The following is a 17,117-nucleotide window of genomic DNA, read 5'->3' as shown; positions in this document are numbered from 1 at the left end:
ATAAATTTCCTTTTGTAGTCTTCACCTCGTTTTAAGATACACAATCGTTGGAGTGTTTGTAAAAATCAATCAATATTAAACTGAGAGGAAAGGTCTATCCAAACAAACTTGCATAGAAATATAATCATATACATAAGGAAAATTACTAAATCGCATTTCTATCATAAGGACTTATGTAAAATGCGATTGGATAATTTTCCTTATGCATATAAAGAAAATATGCTGCAATGCAAGTTTGTCTGGATAAACCCTTAATCTTAACTGAAGTTTTATGGACACAAATAAATACAAAAAATATCATTATACTTAAGGTTATTGATGTGAAAAGATTTTAATCGTAATTAAAAAATAAGAAAGTAAATATAAAGTTGTAAATAAGTTGACCAGAAGTTATTCGCTTATTCTCATTACGGTTCAAAAATAATCGACCGTAATTGGTCAATTTGCTTACGTCTTATGATTAAAATTTTTTTAGTCCCAGTCTACAATAGATAATTTAAGCCTTGACCCATAAGAAATGGATGAATCATAGTCGAAAAATAGGAGAATAATCGACTATGATTGGTCAATTTTGTATGGTTTAAGGCTTAAATCACTTATTGTAGACCGGGATTTACGTGCAATGATCTCAAGGCCATATCAGACTAGTGATTGCCCGGCTGCGGTTGCCGGTTATGGTCTTTAGGCCTGTTCTACAATGCGTCGTGTGTCAGTGTCGTAGGTCGTGGTCCTGTAAGAATGGACCAATCAATCACAATCAAGTATTCTCTCCACATTCATCTATGACTTAGTTTGCACCCAACCATTCAATCTCGATTCACTTCGGAATGAAGTAATATTTCTTAAGTGTAAGTGAATTAATTTCGATCCACTTTAATCCTCTTCTTTTCTTAGCGAAGATCAATCCGATGTGAACGCTCCCTAAATCCATTTCCTTTTGAAGTAAACCGGGATTGGACGACTAAGTGTAAACTAAGTCTGTGATTGGTTAATTCTTGTGACTTGTAGCTTGTGACACCGACATGCGACGTATCGTAGAACAAGTCTTACTTTCAACTAATAATGTATGTACAGTATATGTTAACTACATAAACTATAGATTTTCAATAGTGGCAATGAATTCTAGAACACACAGTTTATATATCAGTGCACGTATGTGAATTTGCTGCCTTGATTTTGTGTCGATAGACGACGTGTGTGTAATTTTGTACAGTTTACTTAGAATTTGGTAATAGGAGAAAGAAAAAAACAGAAGCACGAAATTCGCAAATATTACGATTGCTGATTGATAAAAACGACCAAATGTGACATGCAGCTACAAAGCTTTTTTTAAAAATCGTTCGAATGGAATACATTATCGTCATGTATTACGATGACGTATAGACGTCAAGATCATACGGATTATTTATGTTTTTTTAGCTAATATCATGGGATCTAGATTGAGGTAAGTCTGCTTTCCTTTATTCTAGAAAATCCCATATTTTGATATAAATTCTTTTTTTAAGATCAGGCGAGAACATAATTTTTTGTGCATTATGGTTAGATGATTTCGCAATACTAAATATTTTTGTTTTGTTCAAAACATATTATATTTTTTTATACATAGAATTTTAAATATAACAATATATAAAAATATAACAATTTTGTCAATATTATGATTTAATAAGAAACAATTACTTCAAAAGTTTTTATAAATTCTCATAATACCTTCAAAGTTCATATGTTGCATTTTAATCAAATTGCCTAAGTATTAGTATTTTTATATATATTTTTAGGGAAAATGTTAAGCAACTTTTTGAATGTTTTTGTGAGATAGCTGCGCCACTAGGAGAAAAGCCAGCTTGGATACTCCAGAAATATCCCAACTGCTTTTCAGATGAAGAGATACTTAAATCTGTTCCTAAATTCGCATATCCTTGCGAATTTGAAAAGTATATTAATATTACTTATACAAGTTATAAATTTTTACTTTCTTTTTATTGTAATATTTCTCTATTGTACTTTTCTTGTTTTAGTTTGTTGGTGCAACATTTTTCATTCGTGCTCACTAGCATAGATTCAAAATGGACTTTTGGATTCTGTCGTCATGATCCTAAAACAAAAACAGCTTTAGTAGTCTTGAGTGCACTTCCGTGGCATGAAACATTTTATAAGTTAGAAGAAATATTAATTGAATATTTTTATATTTTATCCAAAATGGATTATAATATTAAATTGCATTTTCTCTAGATTGTTGAATCATATTGCATCTTTAACTAGCAATGCCAGTGGAGAAGATTTGTGGAAGTTTCTTGAAAGTATATATACTTGTGGAGTTCCAGTACCTGGAAATTCTATATCTATTCCTTTACCAAATTCTACAATGGTAAATTGTTATAGAATTCTGTTATGATATTTGTCAAATTGACAAATATATTTAATAGAATAAATTTGATATATTTTTTATGTAGTTTTTCATATAGTTTTTCTTTTAAATTTTTATGATGAAAACCATTTTCATCATATTAAAAACATTTTATTGTTTTCAGAATTTTATTTGTCAAAGTCCAAAACAGTTTCAACTGCCTAGTATTCCCGAAAATGTAAGTAATAAATATAATTAATACTTTTTATTTGAAAACTTTATACATTAAAATGATTTATTAGAAATCTAACTAAACCAGTGCTTGTGCCAAAATGTACACTTTTGGTTGATTTTTGTAGTGAATACATATCCTTACTTGTTGAGCTGATGGTGATAGATCAACAAAGATCAGTGTTAAGTTATGCGATGCTTTGCTTCAGAAACGCTTATACCTTCTAATTTATAGCAAATTTGGTTAATATAATTTTTTTATGAGGAAATTATGGTCTGCTAAATAATATGACAAATTTATTGGTCAACTTTACATAATTGTTGAAAATATTTATATATTTTTATATTTTAATAATATAATATATAGTAGTATTTAGTAGGGACTAATCTGATGTGGGAATACCGCGCGACTTATAACTAATTATCTATTGGCCAATTACTATGGCCTCAAGAAGTAAAGGGAGGCAGTAGGTGTTTACTAGGAAAATCAACTGAAAGTTGCACATTATGACAAGCATTGATTTAGACCATAAAATTATTAACAAATATCTCTGAAGTGATTTTATTATTTTAGAGAAACTTGACTGAATATTATAGTGCTGTAGATTCGCACAATATGATGATTATATTTGCATCTATGTTATATGAACGCCGTATTATTTTTATTTCAAAACGTCTATCGAGGTTGAGTGCGTGTGTACAAGCATGCAATGCTTTAATTTATCCAATGATTTGGCAACATATATATATACCTGTCCTACCGTTATCATTGATAGATTATCTATTAGCACCTATGCCATTCCTGATTGGAGTACCTACACCAACGCTTCAGGTATTACACAGAAAATTTATTTTCTCTTGAACATATTATTCTTTAAAAACATATCTTTATATAATGTTTTGTATATATACATATGCATATGTGCGCGTACATATACGACATGCATACACATTTATTCATTGGATGACTCAAAAATGACATTTTTATTATGTCAAAAGTTAAATTCGTTATGTACAAAAAATTTTAGAAATTACAGGGTTTCAAAGAGAATATAAAATTGTACAATTGATTTAATTAAACACATAAAAATCATTTTGAATTTATTGAAATTTTAATATGATGTGATAAATGGGCAAATGAAATTTTAATACTTTGTATATATATATATATATATATATATATACATATTCAATTTATATATATGTATATGTATTCAATTTCTCTTTCTTTAGAAGGACTATAATAGAATAATTATTTGATTACTTATTATAATTATAATTATTTGATTTTATTGCACCTGAAACAATTAGATAATTCACTATGATTATGCGAAAGAATGAGTTTATCAAGTTGTTTCAACTCATCCTTTTCTTAGGTATATATATGTGCATATGCATGTGCATATGTGTGTATGTATGTACATAAATACATGATATTTATGTGAGTACACATACATATGTATCTGTTTGTTTATGTATATAAAACATTTATATATTTTTGCAGAAAGTACCTAAAAGTGATTTAGGAGAAGTCGTTATTTTAGATGCAGATAATAATACAATTCAATCACCGTTTCAAGATCTGGCGTCTCTACCTCAAGATGTAGTGCGTAAAAGGACATACTGCTGTGGCATAATAGAATAATGTATCTTTAAGGATTAACATATGTCTTAAATAATAAAATAAAAAGTTTTTATGTTACAGGTGACGAATTTGAAAAAAGCATTACGCAATAGACCAGCTCTTCTTGGAGATGGTGTATCAAGGGCATTTCTGCGTGCATTGGTACAATTAACTGCAGGCTATAGAGAAGCATTAACATTACAGCAGGGTGAACGTATTACGTTCAATCAAAATGCATTTGTTGAAAGTAGGCCATCTTCTATGCAACCCTTTTTACGAAAAATGTTGGAATTACAAATTTTTCAACAAGTAAGTGTGTTATAGGATATAAATATATAGTATAAGACTTGATGTGATATAATAGTATATTACATATGCGCGCATGCAACACATACACACAAAATATGCTTATAATATAATATATAATATAATATATAATATATTACTAATATATTACACACACATAAATATAATATATATAATAAAAATACTGGATATTTTCAGTTTATAGAAGAAAGATTAAACATGCTTAATTCAGGACTTGGTTTCTCAGATGAGTTTGAAATGGAAGCCTGCAGTTATTCAGCTAAATCGAGTAGTAAATTTATGCAGCAGTATAAGGAATGGACTTATGCTATGCGAAAAGAAAGCTCTGCTTTTTTTCGGAGTGTAAAAGATAAGGCATGTTATATTAGCATTTCAGTTAGATTGAAGAATATCATGTAGTTTATCTTCAACATCTACTATCTGCTTTTATTATAAAAGAAAGTAAAATAATTTTCAATTATTCTGCTAACTTCGATTGCAGGCCAATCCAGCAGTAAAATACGCCGTTAAATCAGTAAGTTTAAAATCCATTATTTTTTATATATTACATGAATATTTTATTTTATTGATATTTTTGAATATTATTTATAACTTTCTATATCATTTGATATTAGAATATATAATAATAATAATAATTGATATGAATGAAAGAAATGTGTTTACCATACATATCAATATTAACAGGTGAAAGATAAAGGTAAAGATATGAAAACAGCATATAAAGGATTAAAATGGAAAGGTATGATTTCTTATAATTTTTATACTATTATTTGATATTAAATATTTATTTGTAAATATTTTTGGAAAACAGGACGATCTAATAGAAGTGAAATGAATATGAGATTTCATCAACCACGATCGGCCCCTAGCTCACCTACATTAGATAGAAGACCTATTGAATTTACGTCTCCACCAAAATCTCCAAATGGAATATCAGCGACAACTAGTTATCGAAAGGATTTACGTTTGCGGAATAGTAATTTTACTGATACGAGGTATGTGTGTGTGCGCGCGGTGTGTGTGTGTGTGTGTGTGTGTGTGTGTGTGTGTGTGTGTGTGTGTGCGCGCGCGCGCGCGCGCGGGGTGTGTGTGTGTATGTGTGTGGTGTGTGTAAAACAATTTGAAATTCAAACAATTTGAATTTTAACAATAAATTATAACATAAAATGCCTAACTTAATAATATGCATTTCTAGCACTATATTTATATCTATATTCATCCGAATCTAAACTCATTCAATATTTTTCTTGTTTTTGACCCCAATCTTCCGAGCAATTAATCTTCACTTTGAAACACTGTATAAGGAAATAGTCTATATATATATATATATATTTTTTTTTTTTATTTATATTATTTAAAATACAACAACACAAAGAATCTAATGAACACATTCAATAATGGATGCATTCTAGAAGCACAATTGTTCAGTGCTTAATGAACTCTTGTATCTGATTGATATATTCTTTTATACCTAAAAAGATATCAAATGCAAAAACTCATTAAACTGTGTTTTTCAATGAGCGATTGTATTTCTGGATGTATTCAATGAGAGCTCATTGCGCACTTTATTTTAACTTCATTTTTATATATTTAACATAAATTTAAAAGTATGTTTTAATCTCAATTAACTGCACTTATTAAGCGGTTGCATTGCGTGCAGAAGTACAACTGCTCACTAAGCATTCAATAAATAGTTGTACTTCTGGATTCATCTACCGAATACACTCAATAATCATATTGTCTTTTCGAAACTCTACAACTTTTATCTAAAATATTTTTTGCTATTATGTGTACTTTCAGGAAATATATAACAAATAAATATATAATAAATAAATATATAATAAATAAATAATAGCTTGTATTTACTTTGTTTTAATTTATATGTATGCGTGTGCGTGTACATGTCTGTGTGTGTGTGTGTGTGTGTGTGTGTGTGTGTGTGTGTGTGTGTGTGTGTGTGTGTGTGTGTGTGTGTGTGTGTGTGTGTATTTAAGAATCTATATATTTATGTTGCAGTAGAAAACAATATTCACCTTTAAGTCCTAGTTCTCCCGAAGAATCAGATTCTCCATTGGAGCATATAAATATAGATCTTATGCATGAACTTCGAGATGTGATATTCCCAAATACACCGCCAGTAGATAGAACGGTAAGTTTTTTTTAGATTATATAACATTTGTACATTACTATTCTGTAATTTAAACAAAAAGGATAATTACAGTGTTATCAACAATTATAAGTATATACTGATCTAGTTTACATTATGATATTCAAATTATAATCATATAAACCAAGCCTTTGATTTATATATATTTACATCTGTATATGTCTATAACAAATAGTACCTAATAAAAAGCTAATTGAATGTTTATGATATAGCGTTATAATTAGAAAAATAAAATTTCTGCATGTGGTCCCAATTCGATAGCCAAGGACTATAGTATGTAATGTATTTTTTATTGGATATGTGATTATATATTTATGTAGAAATACAATTATATATTTATACAAGAATAAAACATTTAATCTAGATTAGTGAGAAGAAAAAAGAAAACATGAAACGAAAAATCATTTATTATTTTTCTTATTATATTATTACTGACAATTATTATTACACATGTGACAAGTCAAGTCATTTGGAGAAATCAAATTTATGCACATTAGTATATACTTATAAATAAAAAGCTATTTGTATTTATATTTTTTTATAATTACATATATTTCTAAGTTTTTAACATTTGGCCCTATAGCAAAGAATATTTAACATGATGTAAACAAATTTAATTCATTATCAATTTTTTCATTATTAAATTACCTGTTTGTCATGCATTAATCATATAAATCTCTGTTGCTTTTTATGAATCGTTTATTAATGTTTTAAGCAATTTTATTACTTTCATGTCCAATGTGAGATAAGGCAGCATACATATAGCATGTTCTCATAAGTTATGTCCAATGAGATATTAGATGTACGCATAGACATGTTTAATTCCTAGAAAAATGTGCATGCTTGAATCATCATCGTATACTTTTTCATTATTTTGTATTATTCTTAACATTTTTTTATCTATTTTATCATTTAGATATCGAGTTGATTAAATAAATTAATTACTTAGACAAGTTGAATTAATAACTGATAACGTTAACGATGTTTCTTTACGGACATTAATTGTTTTATTAAATATTTATGTATTTTATTTTATGTCATTTTCTATATCATTAACTACATATGTACATATGTACATACATACATACATACATACATACACAGGATAACTTAGCGATCATAACTATATCACGTTATGCCTTGTAAAAAAATAAGTCGAAAAGTACCTGAACTATTTTTTTTCTATAATGCTTAATAAAGCATTAAGAATAGCAGTAAATAATTACCGAATAATCCAATCAGTGTCGGGCTTCAGACAGTATGTACGTCAGTAAGCTATGCGCCTGGTAGTGTGCGTGAATACACAATTCACGGTATAGCTTTATTCAGTAATTATTGCTTTATTAAGTATTATAGAAAAAAATGGTTCAGGATTTTTCGATTTAATTTTTTACAAGAAATAATGCTATATAATTAGTGGACGTTATTTAAGTTATATTCTGTATGTATACATGTATATATGAGCCACAATGATTCTGATTTTAAATAAATAAACTTGTCATAAATAAACTTATTATATAAGGCTATTGAAAGTCGATAGAAAAACATTATTACTCTTTGACTATCAATATAATTTTTGATATGATTTTTGTTATTTTCGTAGCTATAATTTGTATCAATTAGTTTAATTTCTTGTAAAAAGAAAAAGAGTAAAGATCTGTCATGCATCACTTTCAGTTGAAACCAGTACGCAGTTTAGACAGCTTGAGACCTGCATGGAGTGGGCACTTACGGCACGGCCCTCTACCTAGTACTGTCATTACAAATCCACGCAAAGTTTCTTCAAAGCAAATTTTATGCTCCTCTTTCTCCTCTTCCTCTCGACCTTCTCCCCCTTCGAATAATCCAGTTAATCAATCATCTGTTTCGAGTTTATTGACGACAAAATCAAATGGCATCGTAGAGATCGAAACATCACCTTTACCTGTACTTCCTGCCTCATATAATCAAAGTGCTCAACCAAATCAATTTTTATATAAATTAGATAATAATGATTTCGTCAAACCTATTAATTTATCATCGTGTATCCATAAAAAGGAGAATGCAACATCTGAAGAAAGATCTTCGAATAGCAAGTTCAATTCGAAAGACATTTTTGCAAATACCGATTCAATTCCAAATACGTGGAATAATGAGTCTTATGAAAAATCCTTTAAAACATCTAATTTTCTTCATGAGGTAAACGAAGATGATCCTTTCGATACGAGTAGAATATTTTCGCCTACTTATTTGCAACAAACTACGTCACTTTATCAATTCACAATTCCTTTGACGTATCCCACCCAATTTTATCCATTATCACGTCCATTCAATACTACATCCTGCTCTGCACAGGCTAAGGTAAACATCATTGTCCACTATCTTTTATATCTATAAAACGTTTTGATATCAGTTGTGGTTCATGTTTGTTGGGCCTACAAAGTGCGTAAGATACGATCAAAATATTTCAGATTTACCGAGTTATTATTTACAAGTCACAAATAATTAACAGTTGGAAAAATTAATATTTTTTTAATATGGATATAATACTAGTTTTATAAAATTATTATCGTACATTCAATTAGAGCATTTTGACAAATTAAGGATCTAGTTTAATAACAAAGTCTTCAGCTTTTATAAAGAAAATCTAAGGATTTAATTATCAAATAATTTAAAAAAAAGCTCGGTAAATCTATTTCTCTAAGAATTGCTTCTTATTTATAGTATTATTTCCGTTGTATTGTCTATGTCCTCAACCTTTGGCTGTGGTAAATTGTATGGTACTTCATCTACAGTCAATATCAAATTATTAAATAATTATTATTATTTAATAATTTGATATTGGCTGTAGATGTTCACTAATTCCAAATGTATATACAGAATTATTGTATATATCACCGCATAATATTTATCTCATAAAGTATGTGTTACAAAATATTTTCTCCAAAACTATGAAAAATGTGAAGAAAATTTTTTTAAAAGTTTCTGTAATTTATTAGACTTTTTAAATGGTAGATAAAGTATTGCCGCTAATTATCTCGTCAAAATGGGATAAAATACAACATCCTATTTTTTAAATAAAATTATATAATTTTTATATACACAATAGGATTTTTCTAATTATTTCGTACATAAAAGTATCAAAGTAAAAACTTAATCGATAATTCATAAGATATTTTATATTACATGTCGAAATACATATGTATGTCAAAATATAAAATATTTCTTCATAAATAACTTTACTTCATAAATAACTTTATTTCATAAATAACTTTACTTTATATAATATTATTATGCGCAAAATAATAAAATAAACTTATTGATCAAAACTATAATTATTAAGAAAGATAAAGAACAAAGACACATTGAGAACAATTTAGAATATGTGAAATTGCATAATTTTTCTTAATATACAGAACAATATACAGAACATTTTTTTTTAAAAACGGAAAGCACATGTTTGGAATAATGCATTAAAATAATATAATAGTTTGCTATATACATGAATTATATATATATATATATATATATATATATATATAATGTGTGTGTGTGTGTGTGTGTGTGTGTGTGTGTGTGTGTGTTAATATATATATGTACATATACTAATGCAGCCAATATTATTACAAGAATAATATTTTAATATTGCAAATTAAAACTCGCGTTTTTTTCTTATATATTATTGTTTTAATTAATAATATTAACAATCGTGTCTTTTTTTTACAGAATTCTCCTGAGGTCCCAGATTTAATACGACTAGATTCAACGAATAGCAACAACGATTTCGATCCGCTGCTATCTACATCTTTAGAATTTTCAAGTACGAAACAGATGAGTCAATCGTTACATCTACCCGAGATGGGTGAAGGTCTTAGTAATCCTTTATATCCTTATTTTCAACAACCACACAAAAAAAATGACAAACCGAAGACTTCCGACAATGTGGGTGACATGGATTTATTACAGGCATATGGTATAGATTTTAATAAATTTAGCTTATCTAATGGTGATAATGTATCTGCAATAAATACTACCGCATGTAATCAAAGTAATAACAGTATTAATGATACGATGGACACATTTAGTTTACCACTGAGTACATCTGCAATTAAATCACAAAATAATTGGACAAAGTTTGAGTAAATATTAATTACACACGTATACATACGCGCGCGCGCACATAAATACTATACTATAGATCTCGATATTCTGAAATCGTTAGAACCGAGCCACTTTTTTATTCTGGAATCTTCCTTCTAATTTTTTTTTGTTTTTTCATTGTAATTGCGTAGTCATGTAGTAAATGTATAAAAAACAAGTAGTTCAGAATAGAAGGAATCTATAGTATATATATATATATATATATATATATATATATATATATATATATATATATATATACATACACACACATATTACAGTTGTAAATATATCATTCGTAACTTTTTATTATATATTTAGATATCTTTACCATCAAACATTTGCATTTATAAAATTATTTGGATATCGGTCAATAATTATCTTACTATATCACACATCATAATTATCTTATCTATACACAATCGTCACCCAGAATGTTTTATGCCGAATAATATGCATATACTTTTGTATTCCCTCTGTATATTTTTTGTATTAAAAGTCTATAATATCTGTATACATATTTTGCTCAACACGATGTTTTTGTTTCTATTTTGTAAATATATACATTTCTTTGCTGTATTATTATTTCGCAAATTATATAACGCAGGATTATCGTATTATTAAATAACTTTTATTTAATAGCAATAACATAACAAAAAAACTTGAGGAAGTAATAAATTTGGACAAACTAAGAAGTGTGTTAAATATTTTAATACTTTACAAATATATATTCATATTTTGATGGATATATATATATATATATATATATATATATATATATATATAATTAATGTGTTAAAGAAATTCAAAGAAACTATGCTATAATTTCAGAAATAACAGTATTGCATATCGTGCAATATTATTAGACATTGTCTTATTAAATTCTAAAGCATTATTATTATTATTTCCACATTACATTCTTCTCTAGCATGTCTCAATTTTCTTAAAATACTCAATCACATACATTCTTAAAAACGCTTGTAGATAAATATCTAAATATACAGAGTGATTAATTTTAACATAAACTCCTAAATTTAATATCGTACAAAAAAATGACTTAAATAGAAATTTTAAAATTTTACGAGAAATATATGGTAGTGCTTTGACATTGTATAGCTGTTTGACGCATGAAGGGCATCGCATTTTTTTTTTTGTTTAACGGAATCATATGATTTTCTACATAATACAATTCTTCTAATTATTCTGGATATAAAAATATTAACATTAAGTTATTAAAGTTATAAAAACATCAATAGGTTACAAGATATTTCATACCTTTCTGGCATATTTAACATAAAATATAAAATATCTCAAAACTATTTATTAATAATCCTACTTTAATATTTTTATATATAGAATAATGAAACAAATAAATTAATGTAAGAAGACTAAAAAAATAAGCAATTTGCGATATGTAATTACATTTTTTGAAAAACAATTATTTTCTTTATAAAAATTGATTTATGTTTTATTTATTTATCGATTTATTTTATATATCATGTATATCTATAAAAATCAAGGTATCAAAAAATAAATGGTTTAAAGGATGTTATACATTTCACGTCAAAATATAATGACAAGAATTTTTATTACATAAAAAATTTTATTTAAATTTCACTTAAAAAAATAGTGATGATCTTTGTGTGACATTCGAGCAACTTCAAAATTAATTACTATTACTAGTATTACTATTATTATATATTTCTCTTTGATATATATTTTGTATAATATCAAAATTAGGAGATATATATATATATATATATATATATATATATATATATATATGATGTACAGAATATTAAAACAGCATTCTGTATTATCTATAATAGGAGTAACTATATATATAACGCGCGCGCGCGCATGTACACATATACACGCATGCGCCACACACACACACACACACACACACACACACACACACACACACACATGCACATGCACACATCAGAGAAAGTAAATGAAATGAACATGCCGTACAATTTTATATAGTATCTATAGTTTATTGTTAGATACTAATTATATTATTTTAATTGTATTAATTTTAATAAAATTGTTGCATATTTATTGGCAATGCTTTATATAATAAATTTATTATAATAAATTTATGTAAAAAGATCAAATGTTTTCTTTTCTAACATTTTATTATATCTTTTATTATCTTCATTATTTTCTGTATACATATGCAATATTGTCATGTTTTTTTATATTCATAAATTGTATTAAAGTACAATTCATGAATATAAAAAAACATGACAATATTGCATATGTATACATTCATATTATATTCTTTATGAATCATATAATTTAAGTTACTCTATTAAAGCAATATAACTGCAATATTTCATATTATATTATATATGGAACTCCTCTTTTTAATTTTTTATAGTAAATAAAATAATGAAATATTAAAAATATGTCAATTATTATTTTTACAATAATAATAAAATGATTTTGATTCTGATATTTAATATTTAATATTGATTTGATATTTAATTACACACGCACGCCCACGCGCGTACGAAAAATTTAAAAAAATCGAAAAAAAAAAATTAAAAAGTAAATTCAAAATAAAAATAGAAACATCTATATGATACTTATGTAAGAGATAATTTATTAAAGATATACATTTTCATTATATTATAAACATTTTAAACAATTTCATTGTTACTTCCTCCAGAGTATGGTCATATCATTATATTTCCTGCAATATAGTGTAGTTGTATTATTATCATAAATACACATATGTACAAATGACCATTAATCGAGACAATCTTGTTGGATAATTGAATTCATTTTTAGAATGAATTCAATACTTTTACAGAAATTTCCCACTGTCGTCAAATGAAATAACAAATTCGAATTATTCATTAACTTTGATTATGCTAAGTTAAAATATCTCTTCTTGTCTTCTCATCCCCACACATTTAAAATGAAAAACAATATTTCATATATTTTTTTGAGCCTTGTGTCCACAACGAATGAAATTAACGAAAAAATCTTGATCAATCACATTTGCTATTTTAATCAATTATCAATGCGATTGGCAATTTTTTCTCCGTCTCAGATCTCGGATCTCTATTTCTAGCGGACATAACATTTTGAAAATTTAAAATCAATCAATGTTTTTAATTCGAATAAACATAGAAGCAATTTCATAATGATGAAATAATTCATAAATATGATGTATCATCTCTTGAACCTGTGATAACGCTTCTTAAATCGCAAATCATATCTCCGTCTAAAGTAATAGTTCTAAAACAAAAGATAAAATATATATAAAACACATGAAACATTAAGTTCAAATTAAAAATTATTATTAGAATAAGAATTTATGTAAAAATGCAGAAAATTATATTATTAAATGTACAATATCAATAATCTTACATTTTTGAAAGACGTATTATTTGTGCCACTCACGCCGTTTGATTAATAAATCAATGGCGATTTAACTTACTACAGAAGCATTGTCACCGGATTTTCCATCAAGTCTTTAAAAGCAGCTAACCAATGTGCACCTACCGCACCATCGATAATACGATGATCGCAACTGGCAATTACAGACATACATTGAGCAGTTGTAAATCTACAAAAATAAATTCACACGTTAATATTTATATGCTATATATATATATATATATATATATATATATATATATATATATAAATTAAATATGTCTAGAAACGAAATATTATGACTTACCCTTTTTCATTTTTGGCAGGTATCAATTTAGTCTCCGTGGTGCCTATAGCAAGAATGATAGACTGTGGAGGATTTATTATAGCAGAAAAGTTTTTAACTCCAAACATTCCCAAATTAGATACAGTAATAGTTCCTCCTTGAAATTCATGCGGTTGTAATTTTCCTTCTCTTGCCTTTGTAGCTAAGACCTTTACATCTTTACTGATTTGAACTATACCCTTTGTGTCAGCATTGAACACTATAGGCGTAATCAAACCAGTAGCTGTACTTACTGCTACACTAACATCCACATTATTATATCTAAAAAGATATTTTGTAGATATCGAAATATGTAATATATAAATAGATCAAATATGTTACTGTTTTTGCAACAACAAATATAATGTACTCACTGTCGAATTACATTTCCTAGCCAAGCGCTGTTGCCTTCTGGTACTTTTTTACAAGCCATTGCCATTCCTTTGATAATAATGTCGTTTACACTCAACCTTATCTTGTCTTTTTCTAATAATTTATTAAACTGCTCTCGCATCGCCAATGCAGCATCCATTTTTATATCTACTGACAGGTAATAATGCGGAATTGTTTGTTTGCTCTCTAACAAACGTTTAGCAATAATTGCACGTATATTCGATACAGGAATATCTATCCCAGTTGGTGCAACTGTAGGTGTCACCGTTGGTGTCACCCTTGGTTGTACTGCAACATGTTCTAAATCTTTGGATGTTATAGAGCCATATAATCCTGTCCCTTTTAGATCCTATAAGGAATAGCTTGAATAAATAAAAAGTATGTTTATACTTATATTCTTATAAAAAATAAATGCACAGAAGAACATAATTTAGTGTTAACATAAATAAATTAAAAATTAATAATTAAAAATATTATAGAAAGCGAATTAAAAGAACGGAGGTAAATGAAGAGGCAAATTGGTTCGTACTTGCCTCCATTCTTTCAATTGATTTATAAGTCAGCAATCTTAAGTGGCACCTGTAAATTAAGTCCTTTCTCAGCTGCTAATCTTCTCGCTAATGGACTAGCATATATTCTTTCTCCAGGTGGCATAATGGAAGGAACTTTTGCCGTTGGTACAGTTGGTACAGTTGGTACAGTTGGTGAAATTGTGGGTGTCGGTGGTAGTGTAGGTACTGCAGGAGTTACTGGCACAGAAGGTACAGCTACTGTGTCATCTTTAAAGTCTTTAAATGCAGCTATATTGGATTCATCTTGTACAATAATGCAAACTAGTTTGCCTATAGGTACGTTCTTTGTCCCTGCAGGTATCAAAATCTTAGCTAAATAACCTTCCTCAGGAGTTTCAAACGCCATAGTGGCTTTATCTGTTTCGATCTCTGCTAATAAATCACCTTCATTCAATTTGTCACCTAGCAGAGCAAATATAAAAAGTTGGTCAATATGTTTAACAAATAATTTTATATTTTTATAAAAAAAGTTCTATATCCATTATATTATAGTTTATCATAATATCAATGGATAGTATTATTCTAGTATTACCTTCTTTCTTTTGCCAACTAATTATCGTTCCTGTTTCCATAGTAGGAGATAATGCTGGAAGCGGAACCTTAATATGATCTGGAAAATCTGCATAAAACCTGAACTGTTGCTGCCAAGATGGTGTCAAGATGAAACGCAAAGTACCATGAAGCTGAAACCTGAAGTACCGAGAGAATCAAGAGGCTTGTTCTCTGCACTGGAATGCAGAATTTAGAACTTTCTTTCTGTTTTTTCCGTCAAGCTTCATTATACATATTTATTTCAAGTTACGAGTATACACTAATTTAATTACAAAGAATACACCTAACGCTGTCATATTTTTTTATATAATGGACGATGGTTATGTAAGTTTTTCGACTGTCTAATTATCCTGACAAGAGATTAAATCACGCGAATTGCGCCTTAAAAACTAAGATCGTTTATGTTTAGACCACGTTGGAGTTAATGCAAAATAACCTTAAAGATTGGCCCCAATCGCGTAATTTCAAACATCTGTGAAAAGAGTCGAGTGCAAGGATGACTCCAGGTAGCGGACGTGATACCTCTGATGATGTTTTCTATGAAGACATCGGACGATTATGGATCTCACATTGTTTCGTATGGAACCATAAATGATCGCGCGTGCCAATCCATTACGTAGACTTGATGTGGTTCGTATCATATCTATTGGGATTTTCGACGATGCCTCGAGTCAATCCAGAATCCTCAACAAAACAAACAATTCTAAACCAAATCCACCCGAGATAAATATGAAACAGTGACAATAATCAACTTGAACAATTCGTTCGTCAACAACTTGAACGTATTGTGAAACAGGACCAGACAACGAACGATGTTAATGTCAAATCAAGAGGTCGTCTGCAAGGTCACGTGATTTCTCGCGCATCAAAGTTGCTGCTTCACATTAAAAATCTACTATTAATTTCTATCAAGTAGATCAATTTTAATCTTGATTTAATTATTTTTTGTTTTTTTTAATTAAAAAAAATAAAAAATACATTAAATCGACAATCTATGTTCGCAGTAGACATAAAGCGCGATTTTTTGCTGTTTTTATATATATATATATATATATATATATATATATAAA

General features: G+C 27.8%; 2 protein-coding genes and 1 long non-coding RNA gene across 8 annotated transcripts; 1 reads left to right on the top strand and 2 right to left on the bottom strand.

Moving 5' to 3' along the window:
• The first annotated feature begins 1,129 nt into the window (after positions 1 to 1,129).
• Positions 1,130 to 11,328, top strand: LOC105431307 (DENN domain-containing protein 1A). 2 transcript variants are annotated; one of them, XM_089078170.1, is made up of 15 exons: positions 1,130 to 1,444; positions 1,776 to 1,931; positions 2,016 to 2,153; positions 2,230 to 2,365; positions 2,529 to 2,582; positions 3,150 to 3,407; positions 4,080 to 4,181; positions 4,281 to 4,508; positions 4,704 to 4,880; positions 5,008 to 5,040; positions 5,211 to 5,265; positions 5,338 to 5,521; positions 6,546 to 6,675; positions 8,371 to 9,033; positions 10,399 to 11,328. In XM_089078170.1, the coding sequence occupies exons 1-15, from the start codon at positions 1,428 to 1,430 to the stop codon at positions 10,813 to 10,815; spliced, it is 2,748 nt and encodes a 915-aa protein (XP_088934296.1). In that variant the 5' UTR covers positions 1,130 to 1,427; the 3' UTR covers positions 10,816 to 11,328. The 2 variants fall into 2 exon arrangements, with proteins under 2 accessions (XP_088934296.1, XP_088934295.1); XM_089078169.1 differs by having other exon boundaries at positions 1,131 to 1,444; positions 6,543 to 6,675.
• On the bottom strand, positions 6,105 to 7,699 carry LOC148936507 (uncharacterized). Its single transcript, XR_016139517.1, has 2 exons — positions 7,342 to 7,699; positions 6,105 to 6,717 (listed from the first exon to the last, which is right to left on the bottom strand). It is a non-coding gene; the product is annotated as an uncharacterized LOC148936507 (long non-coding RNA).
• A 2,072-nt stretch (positions 11,329 to 13,400) lies between the features above and the next one.
• muc (dihydrolipoamide S-acetyltransferase muc) lies at positions 13,401 to 16,936 on the bottom strand. Of its 5 annotated transcripts, none has more exons than XR_016139515.1 (7): positions 16,484 to 16,934; positions 16,028 to 16,223; positions 15,503 to 15,897; positions 14,905 to 15,272; positions 14,513 to 14,812; positions 14,197 to 14,395; positions 13,401 to 14,064 (listed from the first exon to the last, which is right to left on the bottom strand). XR_016139515.1 is itself a non-coding variant. In XM_089078172.1 (7 exons), coding segments are annotated over exons 1-7 (1,470 nt in total). In that variant the 5' UTR covers positions 16,689 to 16,936; the 3' UTR covers positions 13,401 to 14,063. The 5 variants fall into 5 exon arrangements, 2 of the variants coding, with proteins under 2 accessions (XP_088934298.1, XP_088934297.1); XR_016139514.1 differs by having other exon boundaries at positions 16,028 to 16,185; positions 16,484 to 16,933; XR_016139513.1 differs by having other exon boundaries at positions 16,028 to 16,185; positions 16,570 to 16,933.
• Positions 16,937 to 17,117: the final 181 nt, after the last annotated feature.

Source organism: Pogonomyrmex barbatus, unplaced genomic scaffold (genome assembly GCF_055798465.1).
Source record: "Pogonomyrmex barbatus isolate J1 unplaced genomic scaffold, ASM5579846v1 scaffold21, whole genome shotgun sequence".
Classification (NCBI taxonomy): domain Eukaryota; kingdom Metazoa; phylum Arthropoda; class Insecta; order Hymenoptera; family Formicidae; genus Pogonomyrmex; species Pogonomyrmex barbatus.
The sequence above is the reverse complement of the archived record's forward strand: the minus strand, read 5'-3'. Positions and strand labels throughout refer to the sequence as shown.

Excerpts from the sequence above, each read along its gene's own strand:
- muc (XM_089078172.1), bottom strand. The coding sequence starts at position 16,688 with ATGATACGAACCACATCAAGTCTACGTAATGGATTGGCACGCGCGATC. Across the intron at positions 15,898-16,027 it reads TAGTTGGCAAAAGAAAGAAG|GTGACAAATTGAATGAAGGT; the intron begins GTAATACTAGAA and ends TTGCTCTGCTAG. Across the intron at positions 15,273-15,502 it reads AGAAAGGACTTAATTTACAG|GATCTAAAAGGGACAGGATT; the intron begins GTGCCACTTAAG and ends TATTCCTTATAG.
- LOC105431307 (XM_089078169.1), top strand. Across the intron at positions 2,366-2,528 it reads CTTTACCAAATTCTACAATG|AATTTTATTTGTCAAAGTCC; the intron begins GTAAATTGTTAT and ends TATTGTTTTCAG. Across the intron at positions 5,041-5,210 it reads TAAAATACGCCGTTAAATCA|GTGAAAGATAAAGGTAAAGA; the intron begins GTAAGTTTAAAA and ends CAATATTAACAG.